This window comes from Saccopteryx leptura, chromosome 3, assembly GCF_036850995.1.
Source record: "Saccopteryx leptura isolate mSacLep1 chromosome 3, mSacLep1_pri_phased_curated, whole genome shotgun sequence".
Taxonomy (NCBI): Eukaryota; Metazoa; Chordata; class Mammalia; order Chiroptera; family Emballonuridae; genus Saccopteryx; species Saccopteryx leptura.
This window is the reverse complement of record NC_089505.1, coordinates 143,926,749-143,948,755: the sequence shown is the minus strand read 5'-3', so window position 1 is coordinate 143,948,755 and position 22,007 is coordinate 143,926,749. Positions and strand designations below refer to the sequence as shown.

General features: G+C 37.4%; 1 protein-coding gene across 3 annotated transcripts in view; it reads right to left on the bottom strand.

Annotated features, from left to right (window-relative positions):
• Positions 1–22,007, bottom strand: part of LRRC7 (leucine rich repeat containing 7) — a 595,608-nt gene that overhangs the window by 191,125 nt on the left and 382,476 nt on the right. For all 3 annotated transcript variants that reach the window (XM_066376553.1, XM_066376550.1, XM_066376552.1), the window contains one exon: positions 2,996–3,059. In XM_066376553.1, coding sequence (XP_066232650.1) covers positions 2,996–3,059 — 64 coding nt within the window. The remainder of the gene's footprint in view (positions 1–2,995; positions 3,060–22,007) is intronic.

Below are 22,007 nucleotides of genomic sequence, written 5' to 3'. Positions count from 1 at the left end.
ACCAGTATTTGCTCTGGCTGGATAACACAGTTAGTTAGAACATTGTCCATTTACATAAAGGTTTCCAGTTCGAGCCCCAGTCAGGGCACATATATAAACTTATAGATGTTTCTGTTTCTCTCTCACTCCCTTCTTCTCTCTCTAAAATCAATAAATAAATTTAAAAAAACTAACAATATTAACTAGTTTTGCCACTATCTTTTATTTACCATCATTACCAATCTCTTTACTCATATTAATACGAATCTACTTTTAAAATGCCAGGAGTGCATTCAACTATAAACTGGGTCCTCTTCCTCTAATATCCAGTCGAGGCCACCTTGCAGGCTTCCCTGTAACAACGTGGAGTGCATGCAAAGCAGGACACACTTGTCAGTGCGATGTGGCGGGCAGAGGGATGCTCTGAACTTTGTTGGTACTTGGCCTCTCTCAATTTTCACATCATGTAGAAACTGAGAGCCTGTGTATACTGGATATTGGGCCACTATAGGGACTATGGTTAGTGAAGAACCGATACGACAGAAACCAAGGGGTGGACTGCCAAGCCTGCTGCTGGAAAAAAGACAGGGCAGAGACTCCTGTATCTTTAGCCAAAGAGAGACTAGGGCTCTCTTGAGCCCGAAGGTTGCAGTATCAGCAAGAGGGATTTTTTTTTTAATTTACTCATTTTTAGAGAGGAGAGGGAGAGAGGAGAGAGAGAGAGAGGAGAGACAGAGAGAGAGAAGGGGGGAGGAGCTGGAAGCATCAACTCCCATATGTGCCTTGACCAGGCAAGTCCAGGGTTTCGAACGGGCGACCTCAGCATTTCCAGGTTGACGTTTTATCCACTGCACCACCACAGGTCAGGCATGCAGTGTCAGCAAGAGGGAGATGGCCAGGGCTCCCAGGCAATATTTATTGCCTGAGCCCAAAGAACTGATGACAGGTTCAGACATGCAGATTCAACACAGAAGGCAGGATCAGCTGCAGACAGTAGCCCTGCCTGTGGCCAGGGAGTCCTTTTTCCTTCAGGTCAGAAAGACATGAAGCCTTTTTTGCGCATACACAAATGGCATCTGAAGGAGAGAAGCAGGACAGGTGAGAGGACACAGGAAAGACAGAATTTTTATGCAAGAAAATTGAACACAACCTAAAGGGACCAGGTAGGTTTTTGAAGCAGATTATACTTTTCATCACAGAAGAATGGTAGTCAGTTTTTCCATTTAATAAACAGCTAATAGAGGGTGGGATAATGACCAGATTAGTTATAGTAAAAGTAAAAGCACTTGCTTTCTTTACATACTCAAGATGCAGTGTAAATCACATCATCACCCGGTACACTGGCATTTACAGTAAGTCCCTGAGTTACAAACATCTGATTTATGTACAACTCATACTTATGAACCGAGCGCCATAAGGGCTATTGGTAACCAGCTGCAGTTGGACATCAGTGAAAAATGATATCACAGAGTTACTCAACTCCCGTAGCAAAGAACTAATCAATGAAGACCTTATGGAACTAAAACAGCGGATGATAGCATTTAGGGAAGAAAGCAGGGACCTAGAAATTTCAGAACCGAAAAAGTATTCTACAAAAGAGTTAGCTGATGCTTTCTGTCTCATTGAAGCAGAAATGGCAAAGTTAGAGGAACAAGAATCTGATACAGACAGGTTCATCAAACTTTACCTACAGTTACTGAAGGCCTGAGATGCTACAGGGCTACTTACGATAAGAAAAAGAGAAGCTCTGCACAAACCTCCCTTTATGCCTCCTTCAAGAAACTGACTCCAGCAGCAAAATCAAATCCTGACTCTCTAATACCAGTCTCGTCCTCGCCAACAAGTCCATCATCTTCTGCATCAGCCAAGATTGTTTAAGGTTGTATTTGAAGATGTTTAAGTATTTATATGCATAGAAAGGTAAAAACAAATACTATGTTAAGACAAACATCTGTCAAAGTTGTATTTAATAGGTAAATGTATTTGTTCCTACTTACATACAAATTTAACTTAAAAACAAACCTACAGAACCAATCTTGTTTGTAACTGAGGGACTCTCTGTATTGAGAGAATCACTTTTTCTAGGCCTTGTACCTGCATTATCTCATTTAATCCTCACACTAGCTCTGTAAGTGAGGAACCATTATAATCTCTATATTACAGAAGCGGAAAATGAGGCTTAGAGAGGTTGAGTGATTTACACATAATCATGTCATCAGCAATATAGCTGGGAGAGAAAAGCTGATTACTTACTTAAATGTTTCAATTTAAAAATAGTTAAAATACATTTTATATAAATTGGATTTTTGAAACTTGAAGATATTCAAGTGGAAGACTTCTGAACAAAGAAAGCTGGGTCTGCTTGTAAAGGAATATTTGCTTTTTAATTTGCATTTGAGATTTCAGACTTCAGGCAAATTTTTAAAGATACTTAAGCCTGAAAGGAACAGTCAGAATTCTGTCAATTTTGATGCCAATAAGGTGGTAATATGTATTCACTAGAAAGACACTTTTAGTACAATTAGAAAGAAGAGACCATTGACTTCTTCTTGCCACTAAGAAGCCTCCGAGGCAGAAGTCTTCAAGGTACAGACTTTGAGTTAATTAAATCTTGGTTTAATTCCTGTTCAACTACATTAAAACTATGTTAGTTGGTGACCACTTTGAGCTTGTTTCCCATAAAGTTAACATAGCAACATGTCAAAGCAGGATGAAATGACCTAAGATTTGTGATACAATGAACATGGCTCCTGCCACACAGTGGTGCTCAAATCTGTCAGTCTGCATCTGCTTATCCTCTCCTTCCCTTTTTTAGTGACTCCTATTATTATACAGTTCTCCGTGGTTTACCATATAGTCAAACAATTACTTTAATCCCCAGATTTTACTTTGTTTTTATATTTAGCAAATGCAAATGTGCACTTACTGATTTAACACCTGGGGCTACCAAGACAGAGCAAATAAAAAATAATCTCCTGGGGCACATTTATCAAGTTTAGAAAATGCGTTCGCTTACCAGCTCACCGAATTCATTATTGCCTAGGTCAAGTCTTTCCAGCTGGGCCAGTTTGTGCATTGACCTATAACAGATGGAGAAAAATACTATTGTGAGGCAATGCATGACACATTACTCCAGACGACACTTCCCTCACCCCGTTAGATTTACCTGCATGAATAGTGCATAGAAATGGGGGTATTTTCCAGCAAAAATTAAATTGCAAATAACAGTAATGTGTGCAAGCTGCCACCGGACCACCGTTAGTAGTTTGGCATGTTCCCAAACGCCAGTCTAGTTAGAGCACAGGGTTGGCTGCTTGATGAAAACCCAGGAAGCTACACCAATAGGACGTATAGGTTGAAGCCCCAACAATTATATTTTTAAGTTACCACAGGTTTGGGAACCAATGGATAACCCAATTCCTAGTAAAGCACTCTAAAACTTCACAACGTAGACACAATGTCGTCATCAATCTTGTCATTTTTCTACTTCCCTAAATGAACTTCTGTTTATAAACAAACTCACTGTCTCCTAAACATATTGGCTTGGATGCTCTGAACAGTTGCAAAACCTTGGGCAGGAGCTCCTGCCAAAGGTTAGAAGTCCCTTCGCGCCTTTCTCAAGCCACTCTCAAGTACAACATACAGCATAAGAAAAGATGGTGTATCTCTGGATTAGTGTCAATTTTTTTTTTAATCTCCCTACTAACCAGAATGATGCCTTTAAAATACTGACTATATAGAAATTCTGGAGGCATCATTGACTCAAACCATAGAAACTGTAGTTCTTTTATTTTTAGAATGGTATAGCAATTATCTCACAGGGGGCTTTTATGAGCATTAAATGAAATACTAGTATAATCTAGACACTATCAGGCACTCAGAAATGCAAAACCGTGTGTGCCTTTATTCACTCAGCATAACCTTATTAAAAGGTGATGCACAAGACAATCTTCTGAGGTCTGGGATACAGTAGTGAAAAAAAGACATGAAACTTCGGCCCAAATTAATTACTAAATAAATTAAGTAAAATAAAATAATATACTAGAAGGTTACACAAGCTATAGAGAAAACTTAAGTAGTGGAGGTAAATAAGAATTCTTATAAAGTATTGTAATTTTTAATAGGAGGATCAGATAAGGACTTACTCAGGAGGACAAAATTTTAGCTAAGACTTAAAAAATGAAGGAGCATGCTAGTGCATAAACTTTAAAGCAGGGACATATTGCCTGCTTGAAGAGCAGTTTGGCTGAAGCAGAGTGAGGGAGAGAATGAGAAAGGAGATAATAACGAGGAGTTGGATGATATGGGGTCTTAACAGCCCAATATAGAGATGCTGACTTTGACCCTGAGTAAGATAGAAGGTCACTGACAGGTTTTGATCAAAAGTATGACTGTAGTGGCTTATGTTAAGAGATCATAGCCTATTCAGAAAACAATAGTAAAAAATAATGAAAAAAAATACATAGTAAGAAATAATGGATAATATGTAGCAAAGGGACAGATCATATGGCTATACCTGTCAGGCCAAGGAGTTGGACTTTTAGCTTGAATGCAATAAGAGCCTATAAGGTTTAGATAGCAAAGGTTCATCAGATTTGTATTTCAGGACCAGCTTGGAATGGTGTGGGTAAAGGGGAGAGCATGTACTAGAAAAAAGGCCAAATAAAAAATGGTCCTGAAATCAATGTGGTAATAATGATGACTAATTAGAAGTGGAGGTAAAAGAGAAGAGGAAATTAAAGATCGTTTCTTGGTTGAGTAGTAGAGTGGGAATATAGCGATGGAGTAAATAGGTGGTAGAGTTAGGGTGGAGGTTGTGAATTCTATTTAAAATACTACAGTGACTTTAAAGTGAATGTGAGAGAACTTTATTAGGAAAAAGTGTGTGTGCATGTGTGTTTGAAAGAGAAGAGAGAACAAGAGAGAGGAGAGAGAGAGAGATTGGAGCTCATGTAAAATGTCTTGACTAGAAATAAATATTTAAAAAGTGTTATATTTTTCATCTACTCTACGTGAAAATTATTTCTCCTTTTTAATACACGTATCATTTGCTTTCTTTTCCATGATTGATTTGATATTTACCACTTACTTTCTTGAATTATTTTGTTTTCATATGTACACGCCTCCTTTCTCCTCTAGATCTTTTTTTTTTTTTTTTTTTTTAAGTGAGAGGAAGGGAGATAGTCAGACAGATTCCCACACACACCCCAACTGATTTCTACCCGACTGATGCTCAATCAACTGAACTATTTTTAGCACCTAAAGCTGACAGGCTCAGACTAACCAAGCTATCCCCCTGAATTGGGGCCATGCTCCAACCAATCAAGCCACTGGCTGTAGGAAGGGAAGAGGGTGAGGAGAGGGCGAGGGAGGAGAAGAGAAGCAGATGATTGTTATTCTTTTGTGGAATTGAACCTGGGACATCCATATGCCAGGCCGACACTTTATCCACTAAGACAACTGGCCAGGGCCCAGTTTATCTTAGAATATGTTTTAAGAGTGTCAGAAGAACCTCTGTGGGCTCACTGGACATCTAGAGGTTGTGCAACCTTGCCGGCCCAGCACTTTAAGAGAACATCTGCTTGGCCTCTTCCCAAATCTATACAATGAATAGGTGACTCTAGGAAAAGGAGCTGGGCCTAATGAGGAGAAAACTAAATTTTCTTCTGAGCATGGGAATATTAAGGAATGTCAAATTCTTGCAAATCTTGTTCCTAGTCCATATACAAGCAAACAATGTGCACCAAGGCCTTGGGAGTCCAGGAGAAGGATCAAGTGGCCAAGCATGGCAAATGAGTGAGAAATGACCACAGGAGTGGCAGAGCCACCTGCATGTGACTTGACCTTGTAGCCTTAGGCAACAAGTATTCTAATAAGAACCACCATGAACAGAAGACTAAAGGCCCTTCCACAATTTTCTGGATTTTATGAATTTGGAGGTTCTTATTGTCTCTAAAGAGGGTGTTATATAAATTTCAAAACAGATTTTTGTCTCGCTCTAAAGATTGTTAATCAAAAAAGTTAATTTTATTAAATGAATAAATGGATGCTATCTTGTAACTGAGTATCTTAAAGAAAATTTCATTAGTTAAAATTTCATTAGTGACCTCTTAATCATCCCTTGTGTGACAGGATTTTCAAATCCCTAAACACCCTGATCATCTTAATGTAGACCTAGTAAAATTCATCAATGTTTCTCTTCCAAAAAAAGGCCAGCTTCAAATCTGTCACCCTTATTTTTGTAAGTAAAGATTTCTTGGAACACTGCCACACCCATTTGTTAACATATGATCTATGGCTATTTTGCATGGTAAAGGCAGATTGAGACAGTATAAGGATTACAGAACCCAAAACATTTCTTATATTGGACAGCTGGGTGGCATTCAGAACTGAACAACATTTTCTAGTGCAGGCTGTCCAAGACAATTTAGAAAAAAACTATTATTATTTTCAGGGCTTATTTATTTATTTATTCATTTATTTTTGACAGGGGGAGAGAGAGAGAGAGAGAGAGAGAGAGAGAGAGAGAAGAACATCGAGCTATTCCTGTATGTGCCCTGACTAGGGATTGAACTGGCAACTTCTGCACTTCTGGACAACGTTCCAACCAACTAAAGCTGTCTTGTCAGGGCTTAATTTTTCTTTTCTTTTCTTTTTTTAATTGATTGATTTATAGAGAGACAGAGAGAAGAAGGGAGAGAAAGGGGAGGGGAAGGGAAGCATTCATTTGTTGTTTCACTTAGTTGTGCATTCATTGGTTGCTTCATGTGTGTGCAGGGATCAAAGTTGCAACATTGTATTTTTTTTTTTTTTTTCATTTTTCTGAAGCTGGAAACAGGGAGAGACAGTCAGACAGACTCCCACATGCGCCCGACCGGGATCCACCCGGCACACTCACCAGGGGCGACGCTCTGCCCACCAGGGGGCGATGCTCTGCCCATCTTGGGCGTCGCCATGTTGTGACCAGAGCCACTCTAGTGCCTGAGGCAAAGGCCACAGAGCCATCCCCAGCGCCCGGGCCATCTTTGCTCCAATGGAGCCTTGGCTGCGGGAGGGGAAGAGAGAGACAGAGAGGAAGGTGCGGCGGAGGGGTGGAGAAGCAAATGGGCGCTTCTCCTGTGTGCCCTGGCCGGGAATCGAACCCGGGTCCTCCACATGCTAGGCCGACGCTCTACCGCTGAGCCAACCGGCCAGGGCGCAACATTGTATTTTTGGGATGACACTCTAACAGACTGAGTTAGCCCGCCAAGTGTAAGGCCCAGGCTGCCGTTGCTGTTGTTCAAGTGCAGGTACACATTCGGACAGACGGTAAAGAAACAGCGGAGCCAAAAACTGGTGGATCATTTCTTTATTCTAGCTTCACACAGGCAGGCAAGTAAAAAATATACAGGGTTCCAAAACCTACTCATACGTTCTCCGGTTCTACAACCAGGAGAATCTTCTCTGTTTTTTCCTAGAATCATACAACTCCACCAGTCTCAGTCACCTCTGGTTCCCCATCTGCATACCTTCTCCCTTCTCCTCTCTGTACAAACAGGCTTCTCTTTCAGCACCCTGCCATCTTGGCTTCCTTCTTCTCAGCACACTTCCTCTTCCTTCCTCCTTCTTCCTCTTCTCTTAAAACTCTTTTGGGAAGAAAAACCTTTCCTCCAGCACACATTAGCATAACAATGGCCCTTCCCAAGCAAGAAATTAATTAGCAATTTCACAGACCAGTGCCTTTTGAAATTTTTTTTTAAAATTATTTTTCTTAAGTGAGAAGTGGGGGAGAGGCAGACAGACAGACTCCAGCATGTGCCCAACCAGAATCCACCCGGCATGCCCACCAGGGGCCGATGCTCAGCCCCTCTGAGACGTTGCTCTGCTGCAACCAGAGCCATTCTAGTGCCTGAGGCAGAGGCCATACAGCCATCCTCAGCGCCCAGGCCAACTTTGCTCCAGTGGAGACTTGGCTGAGGAAGGGGAAGAGAGAGATAGAAAAGAGGAGAAAGGTGGAGAAGGGGAAAGGTGGAGAAGCAGATGGGTGCTTCTCCTGTGTGTCCTGGCTGGGAATTGAACCCAGGACTTCCACATGCCAGGCCAACGCTCTACCACTGAGACAACCAACCAGGGCTTACCAGCGCCATTTTTAACAATAAAAGTGGGCAAACTAAAAAAACACAAATTTTACAAACTTATTTGCCCAACATCAGGGAAAAGAAATTATTTTTTATGATTCTACTTCTGTAGTTTAAGTCTGATTCTTTTTGTGGTGGGATAAGTAACCTTTCTGTCACCACTAAACCTTTTTCTTTTCCCAGTAGTTTTATGCTGTTTTTGAAAACTTTAGTTTATAAATTCATTTCTAGGAACTATATTTTCAATTTATAACCTAGCTTCCTACCATTCTTTTTTCTTTTTTTTTTGAGTGGGCAACATTTTTTTTTTCCTTTGCTTGTTCTAGAACAACAAGAAAAGAGTTTTCTTTTCATTCAGGAAATCCATAAAGTTTTCTGAATCATTCCCTGAAGCTTAAGTTTTGCTACCAAAAATATATTTTCTTCTACAGTATTTTAATTTTATCTCAATTTATGTTCTAAGTTTTCACCACTGTTTAATTATGATCACCAATTTCCTTCCATCATTTCATTCTTACTTCTGTATTTGGTGTTGTCTGTACAATATGGCTTCTTCCACTTTGTATCTTTAAAGTGACTATATTTTTACTTCTGTTTTTGAAGACATCATTTATATTATTTCTCATATTTCACACCTTTCAAATTGACTGTTTTTCAGTCTGTAACACAGCCTATTGCTTTTCTCGTTCATGTATTAGTTGCTGAACTATAATCATTCTGTCAAATTGTCCAAAACAAATGTTCTTTTCAGATGAACATATGTAATGGGGTTTTCATTTAATCAGGATACAAGTAACACTTTGGCAGAAAAATAAAATAGAACTCACGGCGTTTTTATGAGAGCCATGCCCTCTTTGAACATCCATTTACTCACTTAGTTTTTGTTTCTTATGGCAGGTAGAATGCTGACATTGGACTTACAAAGATTTCTGGGGCTCAAGATTTCCCAACATCAGAACTATTGACATTTTGACTGGTTACTTCTTTAATATTGGGGCTTACTGTGAGCTTTGTAGGATGTTTACCACGTCCCACAGCCTGTATTCTGAAAGACTCATTTTCTAGATGAGAGTGACCTTTAAATGAATAATTACTTCACAGGGTGATAAGTGCTAGGATAAAAGTATGTATAGATTGCCATAAGAACTTGAAAAGGAGCACTTAGCAGTTGAGTAATTAGGGAAACTTCAAGAAGTGGTGACATTTCAGCTGGGTTTTGGAGCACCTTCCACATATAAAAAGAAACAATGAAAATAATAAAAAGTACAATATTAGCATGTGTGCTCAAAGGAAGTAGAAGGTTTTGGTCCACAGTAACTCTAAAAGTTCCCATTAGAGTTTGCTGTAGGAAATTCTATTGTCCTAGCCTCACTGCTGCCTAAGAGGACTTCTAGGACGCACTGATCTCCGGCATTGTAGAATGGTAAGGACCATCCACAGCCTCCACCGACTGGATATAAGCAACACCTTCCCTTTTAGTTTTCACAACTAAAGTATCAATGTGCCAGATATTTTCAAATGTGTCCTGGTTTGGGGTGAGCTGGGCAATATCACCTTGAATTGAGATCTACTATGCTAGAGAAGTACAGGCCTTTATCTCCTCACTTTACTGATTAGGAGCAGGGTGAACTTCTCATCACCATTTGTTTACCTCTGTACTATACAAAGTGGGTTTCCATGTGGCTGGTTCTTATGCAGTTCAAACCAGCCTGCGGGAGCGATGTACTAATCTGACTTTGCACCTTCTTCTTTACTGGGCACATGTGAGTCTGGGTCTTATATTTTTGTTACCACAGGGACCCAACTGGTGTAATTTTCCCTAACAAATGACCAGTCTTGAAGACATAATCATCACCATAGGCCAGCGAGCAAATATTAGGACTTGGTCACAAGTTTGGGCCACTTTCTCAGTCAGTAATGTTGAAAATTTGATCTCTATCTAGCTGAACCCAATATCTTGCCAATCTACAAGTTCTCCTAGTTATCTAATGAGCAAATTCTAATCAAATTGGTTATATTAAATAAAGTTTACCAATGATGGTCATATTATATATGTATAATGGTAAAAATGTATAAAATTTCTACGATGATCCTCTTATCATTGCTGTTTCTCCTGCCTAGCAAGTTCTTCCCATAAACTTAAGAGCTGCTTCCTTTTTCTCATCTCAGCTTATATTTCCATCTAAGATAGCCCATACTCACCAACCAACCTAAAATCTCTTTTCTGCCTCCACTTTATATGTATATTTATCCTGTCTCATTTTCTTCTTAATGTTTACCCACTGAGAAATATCATATGTTTATTTGGTAGCTAATTATTTCTCCCCTGCTAGATTTAAGCACCATGAGAGCAAGTAACTTGCCAATCTTATTCACAGCATCAATAGCTTCTTCACCCAGTGTTGGTTTAATGAAGATATTCATACAAACATGAATGAATGATTCTTTACCAGTGACAAATTCAAATATTTGAATATTTACAAAGACACGTAACTCAACTGCTATAAGGCATGTACAATTAATAAACAGTTGCCAAGGAGACATCCTGGTAGGTTTGTTTTTTAATGAATACCTTAATAACTATACATTAGCTCAACTACTGTGGAATATGCATGATGGATAAAGACATATAAGTCTTGAGGCTCACCAGTTCCTGGATACATTAAATTGCGGACGGATCACGAGAATTCTCATGTTTTCATTTTATACAGTGTTTACAAATATCATACTTTAAAAAGATATTAGCTTGTAAGAACATGTAACAAGTAACTTCAAAATGCAATGGATATTTAATTTTAAAGCGTGCCTTTAACATTTATGTAAAATGTTTTTTTGTAAATCGTTCAATAGAAACTTATCTGGCCACTGGGTAAAGCAAGCAATAAAACCACTGATCCACAATGTGTTAATTTTATGTTTCTGACATTTCCAATAATATGCTTTTTAAAAATTCAAATAATAAAAGAAATGTTAGGTAATATGCTTAGGTATATTTTTCACTTCTCTGAATATTTGAAATACAGAAACAAAATTATATATGTAGAGTAGTTAAGGACATGGAGTTTGGATTCAGACTACCTGGGTCTGAATCCCAATTTTATGACTCACTAGCTATTTGACTTTAACATATTAAAAAATACCTTTGCACCTTAGTTTTCTCATCTGTAATAGGGGTGCTAATAAGAATCCCTACATCATAGGTTACTGTGATGATTAATATAGTAGAGATAAAGCACAAAAGTGTGCCTGCCATGTGGTAAGTCTCTGTAAGCATTAGCTAGTAAAATACTTGAGGAAGGTTTTCAGAGTTGGAAATAACTTAAGACATAGTCTAAGTCAGAGTTTCCTAAAGTTCTCTGAAGGATTTTATATAGGTGTTGTTGGATTTAGAAGAAATTCAGATGGCCAGTGCATTTTGGCAAAGCTTGCTGAAGAAAATGTTAGATTTCTTGTTGGCAAGACTTCTCAGATAAAATATACAAATGTTCACTGTGATTCTCCGACAGATGGAAATAGTTCAGACTATTTCCTGTTTATGTGACCGAGAACATTTTTCTTTTCTCTCCTATAATACATTTCTTAGACTAGGACCACACTTTGAAAAACTTCTTTTTGGAGACAATAACATTTAGTTCTTGTCCATCCAAGTCCATAAAATCATTCACATACTTAGTCATGAAAACACAGGCCTAGATGTATTTAAGCATGTTATTATGCATATTTAAATTTCATCAGGTCACTGCTAGCATTTCAGGTCACCTCCACTCTCAATATTCACTTCAGGTTTCCTTGCATTTTTGACTACTTTGGATATAACACTCTCCCCTGACTTTTACATTCCCCTTAAAGACCATGTTGGTTTTTGCTCTTTGGCATTATTCATTGCAACCTCAGTAAAGGAAAAGGCTCACTTCTGAAAAAGAGAATTGGTGACTTGCTCAAGGTCATGTAGAAATTTGATGACAGAGCTGACATAGGATCAACTGCATTTAAGTTTGTCTTGATTTCTTTGGCTTGACCACTGATTAACTCTGAATGTTTTTATGAAAGTTATCTGCTTTATACCTCACTCTATTTGTAAGGGGAATCAGCAGACTTTTACTGTAAAGGGACAGAGAGAAAGTATTTCAGGCTCTGCTGTCCATATAATCTCTGTCTCAATCATTCAATTCTGATGTTGAAACAAAAAAGTAGCCATTTGTTAACATGTGACGTGACTGTGTTCCAATAAAGCCTTGTTTACAGAGATAGGGGTTGCCAGATTTGGATTATAAACCATAGTTTCCCAAACTCTGGACATATCTGTCCTTATAATCTTATATCTAGATGACTTTGTGATATAAGATTGGCCCTTAAGAATCTTTATGTTGGTCCTGGCCAGTTGGCTCAGTGGTAGAGCGTCGGCCTGGCATGCAGGAATCCCAGGTTCGATTCCTGGCCAGGGCACACAGGAGAGGCACCCATCTGCTTCTCTATCCCTCCCCCTCTCCTTCTCTCCGTCTCTCTCTTCCCCTCCCGCAGTTAAGGCTCCATTGGAGCAAAGTTGGCCTGGGCGCTGAGGATGGCTCCATGGCTTCTGCCTCAGGTGCTAGAATGGCTCTGGTTGCAGCAGAGCAAGGCCCCGGATGGGCAGAGCATTGCCCCTGGTGGGCATGCCGGGTGGATACCGGTCGGGTGCATGCGGGAGTCTGTCTGACTGTCTCCCCGTTTCCAGTTTCAGAAAAATACCAAAAAAAAAAAAAAAAAAGAATCTTTAGGTTTTCAAACACTTGATACAGATATGACACATAAATTAAGGACTGAGGATATTTATTATTGTGGAATTGCTCCTAGATAACTATTTATATACTTCTGAAATTCTTATTTTTTAGGATACATGTAAATGCAATCGAGGAAATTTTTTTAATACTGTCATTTAATTGCATTTATGAATATTAAGTCCTTACTAGCATGCTATTACTTTATAGCATTTATTGAATTGTAAATCTGGAAAAAGATTCCAGTTGGAAACGTAATGGAAAATAATGTAATAGCTAGGTTCATTTGTCACTTTGATAAAATTATACAATCTGTGATTGTCTTTTTATCAGATTCAGAGGTTTTATATATTTAAATATACAGTTACCTCTGAAGCCACATAGAGTTGGCAGGACTGTTGTTTGCTCATAAATTCCCAGTGCGGTAACTTGAGTTTGCTGACTCCTGCAGGATTCTGCAAATTTTTGGCATGGGCTTATGCATTATGGGTTCATGCATTCCAGCTTTTAACTTGTCTTTTAAATGTGCTCAAATACTCTCTCTAATTAGCAACTATACATGGCACAGGGATAGAAAAACTTCTTGCTGTTATTGTCCAATGCCTCTCTCTTATCAAAACTTAGAGAAATAATATACTATCTTTTCACTTTGCTTAATCTGTGTCTTATGTTGAATGGACATTTACATTTTACAATTTAGATCTGCCAATTTTACCATATATCATGTTCTTACCTTGTATCTCTCTTTTAAAAAACCTCATATTATAAATTTATTAAAACAAATTATTCTTTACAGCACAGGTACTAAATGCCTAGGAATTGACATTCTTTAAAAATCTCACTGTAGCCCTGGCCCATTGGCTCAGTGGTAGAGCATTGGCCCAGAGTGTGGAAGTCCTTGGTTCAATTCCTGGCCAGGGCACACAGGAGAAGTGTCCATCTGCTTCTCCACCCTTTCCCCTCTCTTTTTTCCCTCTCTCTTCTCCTCCTGCAGCCAAGTCTCCATTGGAGCAAAGTTGGCCCCGGGTGCTGAGAATGGCTCCATGGCTTCTGCCTCAGGTGCTAGAATGGCTCCAGTTGCAATGGAGCAACACCCCAGATGGGCAGAGCATCGCCCCCTAGAGGGCATGCTGGGTGGATCCTGGTAGGGTGCATGCAGGAATCTGTCTCTCTGCCTCCCCGCTTTTCACTTCAGAAAAAAAAATTCCACTGTAGGCATACCTCACATTGAAGAAACATAAACGTACCATCTTTACACATCAGGAAAAATTTAAAATGTAGTGCCCAATGGCCAATAAAACATAATTTCTGTGACCATATTTTTAATATAAAAATTCTACTTTGATTAATATTGTACCTTACTTCAATGTCATAGCTGCAATTTTTATGTACTCCTTATCACTTCAACTTCTTCCTAAGAACAACAGAAAGCTAAACTGGCTTCTTGGAATCTTTAAGAAGAATATTTAACCAAACTAAACCAGCTAGCATTTTGTCAAAATATATTAGAAAGACAATTTTTTAGACAAGTATGCTAATGCTTCTCAATTAAGATGTTACTTTTTACAGTATTTAAATTATCATAATAAATATTTAAAATATATAATTTGTATCAAGCTGTCACATATTTTGAGTATTGGCTCTGGAAATGTTTTTTTCTTTTAAAAACTTAACACTTAAAGGTTTAAGTGATTTTTGTGATGGTTCTATTGAAAAGTTTTTCTTTCCTCTCTCTGACTTAATACACAGATGAGAGAAAAGGTTCTATATGAAGAAATAAACTCACAAGTAATCTTTCAAGAATACTTCTAGTTTATATAGCAAGACAAACTTGCTCAGTGACATAGATAAAAGTGAAAAACAGTCTTAAGAATAGCAATGGGGTCTTAGACAAATTCTACACTAATTTATTCTAATGTAAGGTCTAATTAGATTGAGGAGAAGCCTGGATTTCATTCCTCTGTCTCTCTCTCTCTTTCTCTTTCTAGCATTCATGGGTTTATAACCAGAACTAATCATTCATTCATGCTGTGCCTCAATTTTCTTATTGGCCAAGAATTATTGTGCATTGTTTTTTTTTATTTTTTTTTCTTTTCCATTTTTCTGAAGCTGGAAACAGGGAGAGACAGTCAGACAGACTCCCGCATGCGCCCTACCGGGATCCACCCGGCACGCCCACCAGGGGGCGACGCTCTGCCCACCAGGGGGCGATGCTCTGCCCATCCTGGGTGTCGCCATGTTGCGACCAGAGCCACTCTAGCGCCTGAGGCAGAGGCCACAGAGCCATCCCCAGTGCCCGGGCCATCTTTGCTCCAATGGAGCCTTGGCTGCGGGAGGGGAAGAGAGAGACAGAGAGGAAAGCGCGGCGGAGGGATGGAGAAGCAAATGGGCGCTTCTCCTGTGTGCCCTGGCCGGGAATCGAACCCGGGTCCTCCGCACGCTAGGCCGACGCTCTACCGCTGAGCCAACTATTGTGCATTGTTAATTCAAGGCAACAAAGCCAAAATATAATCATACCTGTAAGGTTCTCTGAGGTCTTTGTGGGGGAAAAGGTACCATGCAACAGCACTCTGCCAATTATCTCTGTGAGAGCTACTGTTGCGGATGAAGTTCATAATCTACACTGCAGCAGGGCAATCAAAAGGCTATCAGAAACAATCAACTATAGCGATGCTCATTTTCACTAGAATATATTGCAACCTACATTATATACTCAGGAAGTCACTTTGAATGGCATTGAAAAATACTTAAGCGAGTTAAGCTATTTTAAAACTTTTATGGATAACTGAACAGGGAACAGCAACAAGAAGTTTCTTTTCTAAAAGACTCTTTTAACACACAGGCACACTAACAGATGCCTTTCAGGAGCATTGTTTCCTCCTATATATATACATCCTATAATGTTACTTGTCACATTGGGCTTTCTGAATATTGGTTCAAGTACTTCTATGTAGATTTGATCTTAGATTGCTAATACTCTAAGTGAGGTATAATACTTCCATAAGCGTGTGACTAACACATCAGAGCATTTGAACTTTAGAGGATAAAGTAATCTGCAAGGTAGCCCTGGCTGGCTTTCTAGGCAATTGTCATTTTTCTCCCCTTTCTTTCTTCATAGCTGTACCTGCCCGCATCAAAAACTGGAAATAGGCAAACCTCTTTTGCAGCTGGGACATGAACATATGACTCAGTTTTGGCCTGTACAGAGGGATCTACTGGGGAAGATTCTGAGAAAGAATTTCTTCCTTGATTTAAAAGAAGGGAAACATCAGGGCATCATTTTTATTTCCCACTCCCTTTTCATGGTCGGATGAGAATATGATGTCTGGAGTTGCAGTGGATGCTCTGCAATCATGAGGTAAGAAGTCCAAGGATGAAAGCCAACATGCTGTAGATAGCAGTATAGAAAAGCAAAATGCCTAGGCTTTTGATAAAATCATTTAGCTACTGAAAGTAAGTCTGAAACCATTAACCTTAAGAATATTATACTTAACAATGTACCCACTACTTAAAATATCATTTTTACTGAGAATTTTTTTTCTTATAGCCAAAAGCATACTTCCAAATCCCCTCAGCCTGTTGCACTATTAGGTATCTATAACAGTGTGTCACATGGTTTGTTGGTGGCAGAGCTAACGCTAAAACAGAGGTCTTTTAAGTCCCATAATGGGCTGATACATCACACATTTAAAAATAATCCTGATTTAATAATTTGAGTTTTAGAGGATTTTAAACAATAAATAAATAAAATAAAAGACAAATAATTTTAACACTTCTGATCTTGATTAGAAAAAATATAATACTAAGCTAACAAAGAAATAAATATCTTACTATTTAAATCAAAGTTACACTTAAAATAATTTTAGAAAATAGAAAATACATAGGAAAGTATTTGCATAATTTCACATGTTAAACATAATTTAAAAAACATTGTTTAAGAGTGGTTTATGTTTTTTTCTTTCCACATTTAACTTTGTAATATTTTAGTTTTCCATTTTAACAACTTCATTTGAAATAATGATCGATAGTGTGAATTTTGGTGTGATTTCTGATATTTATAATTTCTGCTTTTCAGAAACCATAACTGTGATCTTATATATATTAAGTTTCTTTTAATTTCTTAAGAGTTTCAGAAACAAATCTCTTTCTCTCAGCTTAGTTTCTCCTTATGATAATATTTGCTTCAGACTCAACTAGATATTTTTTCTTTCATGTTAAGTTACTGCTACAGATTCTACCGTTATCATTTGAAATGCTAAAACCCACATTACTGGCATATTTTTGATAGTGTCTATCAATATACAGAAATATAATTAGATTTTATTTAAAAATCGGAATGATGTGTACTCTCAGCTCCATATGTTCATTTAAAATAGCAATTTAAGAACACATTTTCCTTGGGATGAATTTCTGGTTGACTTTAACTAAAACTAATTTTTCTCTTTGGATATAATTTGGCATAAAGATTATCATGGTTAAAATATGATTATAATCATCAGCACTGAGAAGTTGTGAAGTCAAATATAATAAGATAGCTATCAGAAATAATGGACTGTACAGTAGAAGTAACAATGGGTAAGAAATTTACTCTAAATGAGACCATTGTGAAATGCGCCGCATAATGAAAAGTCATTTCAAAGAATAGAGAAGACACTGCAGTCTAATTGCATTATTTCTTATGATAATCATATTTATATAAAGTAAATCTTGCTTTAAAATTATCATACATTCAACCATTGCTTCTCAACATATTCTCAAGAAAAATTATATTTTGAAACATGAATTTTATTGAGGAAAGGTTAACTTTTTGTTAATGTGACAAAACGCTTAGCTAATTGCCCAAAGAGAAAGAAATGTCTAATTCTTCGTGATATTGTTATCATTGTGGACAAAATAGCAAGTTAATGATTTAAATTCTATAATTTTGTACTAAACTGATACTTTATTTTATAAATTCTCTTAAATTAAACCTTTTAAATTTGTTAACCAAACAATTATTTCATTAATGTAACTAATATATATGGAGCAAATGTTAGATGCTGGGCTAAGGGCTGGGATGAAGATATGTCATAAAACCTAGTAGGATTGTCATAAAAGCTTACAGTTAACAACTGTAATGGATACCATGAGGTTTTTATTATGTGCGTGACAGCAATTTAAGAGTTGACAGAACAAATACAGTCCCTACCCTGATGAAGCTAACATTCTATAGGGAGATTAAATAATTATGAAATAAATGTATTTATTTATTATTATTGGGATTTATCCTATCCAGAACATGGAAGTCTGCTATGAGAATTTGTAATTCAGGGTCTGACCAAGAAATGACTTCCTGTCAGATAACATTGGAATTAAGGTTTAAGAGATAAAGGGTTCACTAGGTAAAGGAGGCAGAAAAGGAACTCCAAGCATAAAAAATGTATTAACATTCACCTAGGTGTTTGACTCATTCAGGAAAGAGCAGAGTATTTTCTCCAAAATTTTTTTGGCAACATGAAGGAGGAGTTCTTGGCTTCCTTAGCATTAATGCCCAAAGAAGAGACAGAAAGTTCTCTTTCAAGAGCAATTCACTCATGGAGAAGACTGGTTCAGATAATTATTCTCCTACAGGCTCTAACTCAGGGGTCCCCAAACTACGGCCCGCGGGCCGCATGCGGCCCCCTGAGGCCATTTATCTGGCCCCCGCCGCACTTCCGGAAGGGGCACCTCTTTCATTGGTAGTCAGTGAGAGGAGCATAGTTCCCATTGAAATACTGGTCAGTTTGTTGATTTAAATTTACTTGTTCTTTATTTTAAATATTGTATTTGTTCTCGTTTTGTTTTTTTACTTTAAAATAAGATATGTGCAGTATGCATAGGGATTTGTTCATAGTTTTTTTATAGTCTGGCCCTCCAACGGTCTGAGGGACAGTGAACTGGCCCCCTGTGTAAAAAGTTTGGGGACCCCTGCGTCTAACTGGTCATGTTACCCATGGTCAAAGTGTACTGGAACTTCATATTGTAAGTAGGGACTCATTTCTAGAGATTGAGAACCATCAGAGCCAAAATAAAAAGATGGAAGGAAAGGAAGGATCAAGTGTTCCAATAAAGCCATAGTACAGAGAACTTGGATCTTACTTCCCCATTTCCTATTTTGATGAATGTTACCACTATTTTTCTTGTAGCATAAAACAGAAACTTGGGGGGGGGGACTTGGAAGTCATTCTAGATCTTCATTTTGATCACCCTCCAAACATTATTCAATTACAAGCACCTGTTTATTCTACCTCCATCATATGTCTTGAATGTATGTTCTCTTTTCATTCTTTCTGTCTGAATCTATACTTATCATTGTCACCAGAGTGATCCCACAAAGAATTTCAGTATGTTATATCTGGGCGCAGGTAAAAAATTATTTCAGGAAAAGGTCCAAGTTCCTTAACACTGCATTCAAGGAATCTTATTTAAATAAGCTTACCTTTCTAGTTTTATTGCTTGCAAAACCCCTATACATATTATAATCTAGATATATGAAACATTTATAATTTCTTAGATAAGTATGGTCCTCTAATAGGGGTCATTCTCTGCTAGATTTAGCTTTGGACGTCATGAGGCTAAGTACAGTTTTTAAAATATAATACATCTCAGAGGACACCTTAAATGTAAAAAAATACAACTGAGAATAATTGAATTTTTTAAAGAATAATTTGTTAGGGAAATTATTTGCTATTATTTCATTTCTTGAAAGAATATTGTTAAGTTATCAAAAAAACAAAACAAAACAACCTTGCCAACTTGTATAGGTAAAAAAAATACTGAAGCTATTGAATTGTATGCAACAATTATAAAGTTTGTCATATGAAGCTGACTAGTAGAAAATAATCTTTAAAAATTTATAATAAGGAATATAATATACAACATGAAGACTATAGTTAACATTGCTGTATGATATACATGAAAGGTGTTAAGACAGTAAATTTTAACAGTTCTTATCACAAGGAAAATATTTTTTCTTTTTTTAACAATCATTGCATCTATATAAACTGATGGATGAGAATTAAACTTACTGAGGCAATCATTTAACATTACACAGTGAGATAAAAGTAGGCTTGTAGTTGTTCACATGGAAAATAATAGAATAATTAGAAATAATAATACAAGAATAAATGGTTTTGTGTACTCACAAGTGTAAGCCTAAGTCAAACCATTATGTTATATACCTTGAACTTAGTGATATAGTCAATTATATCTCAATGAAACTAGCAAAAAACAGAAGGCAAAATGCTTTAAATGATAAAAAGCTTGTCATAAATACAAATCATAATATATTTAAGTGAAAGTAAACAAAAAAATCTATGTAAACTGTTTGTCCTAGAACTCAGTGAAATAGTAAGTAGAGTCTGTCACTATTTCTTGATATACAAACTATTAAATTAGACATAGATTCTCAGTTTTACAATAAAGACGCAGAGGTAATGGAATCTCTATTATGATGACTTCTCTTCCAATCCCATATGATATGTTCTTCTGAACCTATCAATACTATAGGCTCTTCTCTCTCCATACCAGTTCAGAGGCAATAGATTCATCAATAATATTGCTTCTTATACAAACTGGTAGTTACAAAATAGTCACGGGGTATAAAGCACAGCACAGGAAATATAGTCAATAATTTGTAATAACTATGATAGTGCCATATGGGTGCTTAAAATATTGGGAAGACCACACTTTCTAACCACTATGATGTACACCGGAAACTAATACAAAATAATATTAAATATAAATTAATTGAAAAATAGAATTTAAATTAAAAAAATACTGCTTCCTTGTTATAGCAAGGGTTTTTAAACTATGCACTGCAGGCCAAATCTGGTCCAATGACTGACTGTTCTTATGTAACCTATAAATTAGAATTTTTTTTAAATTTTTAAATAGTTGAAAAAAAAAGAATATTTTATGATGTATTAGAATGATACTAAATCAAATTTCACTGTTCTCAAATAAAGTGTTATTGAAACACAGTCATGCTCAGTTGATTACACATTCATTGTCTTTGGCTTGCTTTAGTGCTACAATGGTAGAATGGATGTGATTGACACCTCATGGCCTGCAAACCCTATAGTAGTCACTATTTGACCTCTTGTAGGAAAAAAGTTTGCTGAATCTTAAATTAAAGTGATATCTGTTATGAACTAATGTTTGTGTCTCCTCAAAATTCTTATGTTGAATGTGATGGTATTTGCAGGTAGTGCCTTTGGGAGGTAATTAGGAGCCCCCACAGTGGGATTAATGTCCTTATAAGTAGAGGAAGAGAGACAGGAGCTCCCTCTCTGTCTGCCATGTGAAGACAGAGCTGGAAGGTGGCATGTACAAGCCAGGAAGAGGGCCCTCGCCAGGGAACAGATTGGCTGGCACCTTGATCTTGGACCTCCCAGCCTTCAACACTATGAGAAATAAATTTCTGTTGTTTAAGCCGCCTAGTCTGTGGTATTTTGTTATGACAGCCTGAGCTAACTAATACAATACCTAATAGTTGAAAATTGTAGACTTGAGTAATTATTTAATTGGCTGTCCAGCATCTGGCATTTTGTTAATTCCTGCTTTAAAGGTCTTGGTAGGAGGTAAAGCTTGCCTATTGAAAAAGGAAAATACAGACCCAACAGCTGGTACTAGTCTAGTTGCTGCTTCCTAGGCTATGGCATTTTTTCTGCTTATCATAAAAAACCTCACAAAATATCAACTTCAGTTGAGGACTCTTCATAATTATCACAGAACAAAGCAAAAGCAAGACAACTATAAAATCATTACTGAATGGAGATTAAAAAAATTTAACTTCTACTACTGAGAGGGATTACTGCTTCTACCCCAATGGCAACTCTAGCTCTTGTCCATTCCTCTGATTTCATAGGTTAAAAATACTGACATCTCCAGTAACCACATGTCACATTTTCAGAGAATACCCAATCCAGAAAATACAACCCTGTTCTTAAGTCTTCTCCAAAAATCACCTATAGTAAATCCTTTCTCACTCCCTCTTACTGAAGTTCTCCAAAGTTCTCCATAGCATGTAGTCTTCCTTGTTGCAGCAATGAATAAACCTAACATTGTAGAGTAGGTGTATTTGGTGGGTTTTGCCTGCAGGAATCAATGTAACTTTTAGAAGCCAGATACCTGA